General features: G+C 36.6%; 1 protein-coding gene across 1 annotated transcript in view; it reads left to right on the top strand.

Moving 5' to 3' along the window:
• The first annotated feature begins 25 nt into the window (after positions 1–25).
• Positions 26–1,179, top strand: part of LOC105448086 (venom prothrombin activator nigrarin-D-like) — a 12,518-nt gene continuing 11,364 nt past the window's right edge. The window contains exons 1-3 of the mRNA XM_011686448.1: positions 26–54; positions 221–471; positions 643–1,173. Of these exons, the coding sequence (XP_011684750.1) occupies positions 26–54; positions 221–471; positions 643–1,173 (811 nt within the window). The remainder of the gene's footprint in view (positions 55–220; positions 472–642; positions 1,174–1,179) is intronic.

The following is a 1,179-nucleotide window of genomic DNA, read 5'->3' as shown; positions in this document are numbered from 1 at the left end:
AATTTTTGATCAGGAATAACACTATATGGTTAGTGGTAGCTATAGTAACCCCCTGTATGTATGTATGTATGTACGTATGTGTGTGTGTATTTCATATTAAATTAATTATTTCATATGTAGTAATTTTAATAATATGTATGTTATTAATTATCTGTATGTATATTAAATTATTTCTCTTAATAAATTCAATAAATATTAATATTTATATTATTCTTTGCAGACGACAAATGAGGAAGCTTGAAGAAGCACTTGCCAGTACTAAAGATGCTGACAATAAATTTATCGAATCATCACTAACATCGGTGATGTCACTCGATTCGATGAATGAGGTCAGTACTTTAGATACGTGCATGGATACAATAATTGAAGGTACGTATGAAAATGTCCACATTTGCGAAGATGATGATACTCTCGTCATCGAACCGCAAGGCGATCTGGATAAAAATCGTATCCAAGATCATGAGCCTGAAGGTGATCGCATTATAAATGTTTCTTTTTTTATGAAAGAAATACATAGGACATTTGACAACCATGCACGTGGAATTGAGTGTCAATTTCAAGATTGGCATCTCGTAAATAGTCACCGCTGCGGGTTTAAGACGCGGTTTTTTTTTAAATGCGGAATGTGCCATTATGAAGCAGATTTTTGGTCACATCCCAAAGATGATAAAATCTTAGACATCAACACGGCTATGACAGCTGGAACTGTAGCGATTGGGATTGGTTATGCCCAATTAGAAGAGCAGATGGCAGCTGTCAATATACCGTGTATGTCTCAGAAAACATATATTAAACATCGAGAATTAGTACTCGATGAATTTGAGAAAACAGCCTTGGAAAATATGAAAGAGGCTGGCGAAATTGAGAAGCAACTCGCTCTAGAGAGCGATGAAATTATTAATGGCATTCCGTACATAACTGTTGTAGCGGATGGTTGTTGGGCAAAGAGGTCGTACGGAACAAACTACGATTCACTTTCCGGTGTTGGAGCGATCATTGGTTATCGCACAAGGAAAGTTCTCTTCGTCGGCATTCGCAACAAATTTTGCACAGTGTGTGATATGGCGGAACGAAAAAGTATCAAGGCAAGAGTGCATAAATGCTACAAAAATTTTGACCGTAACGAAAGCTCTACACGCATGGAAAGTGATGCTATTGTAGAAGGTTTCAAAAGTAGCA

Source organism: Wasmannia auropunctata, unplaced genomic scaffold (genome assembly GCF_000956235.1).
Source record: "Wasmannia auropunctata unplaced genomic scaffold, wasmannia.A_1.0 LD336090.1, whole genome shotgun sequence".
NCBI classification, from domain to species: domain Eukaryota; kingdom Metazoa; phylum Arthropoda; class Insecta; order Hymenoptera; family Formicidae; genus Wasmannia; species Wasmannia auropunctata.
This window is presented reverse-complemented; position numbering and strand designations above follow the sequence as displayed.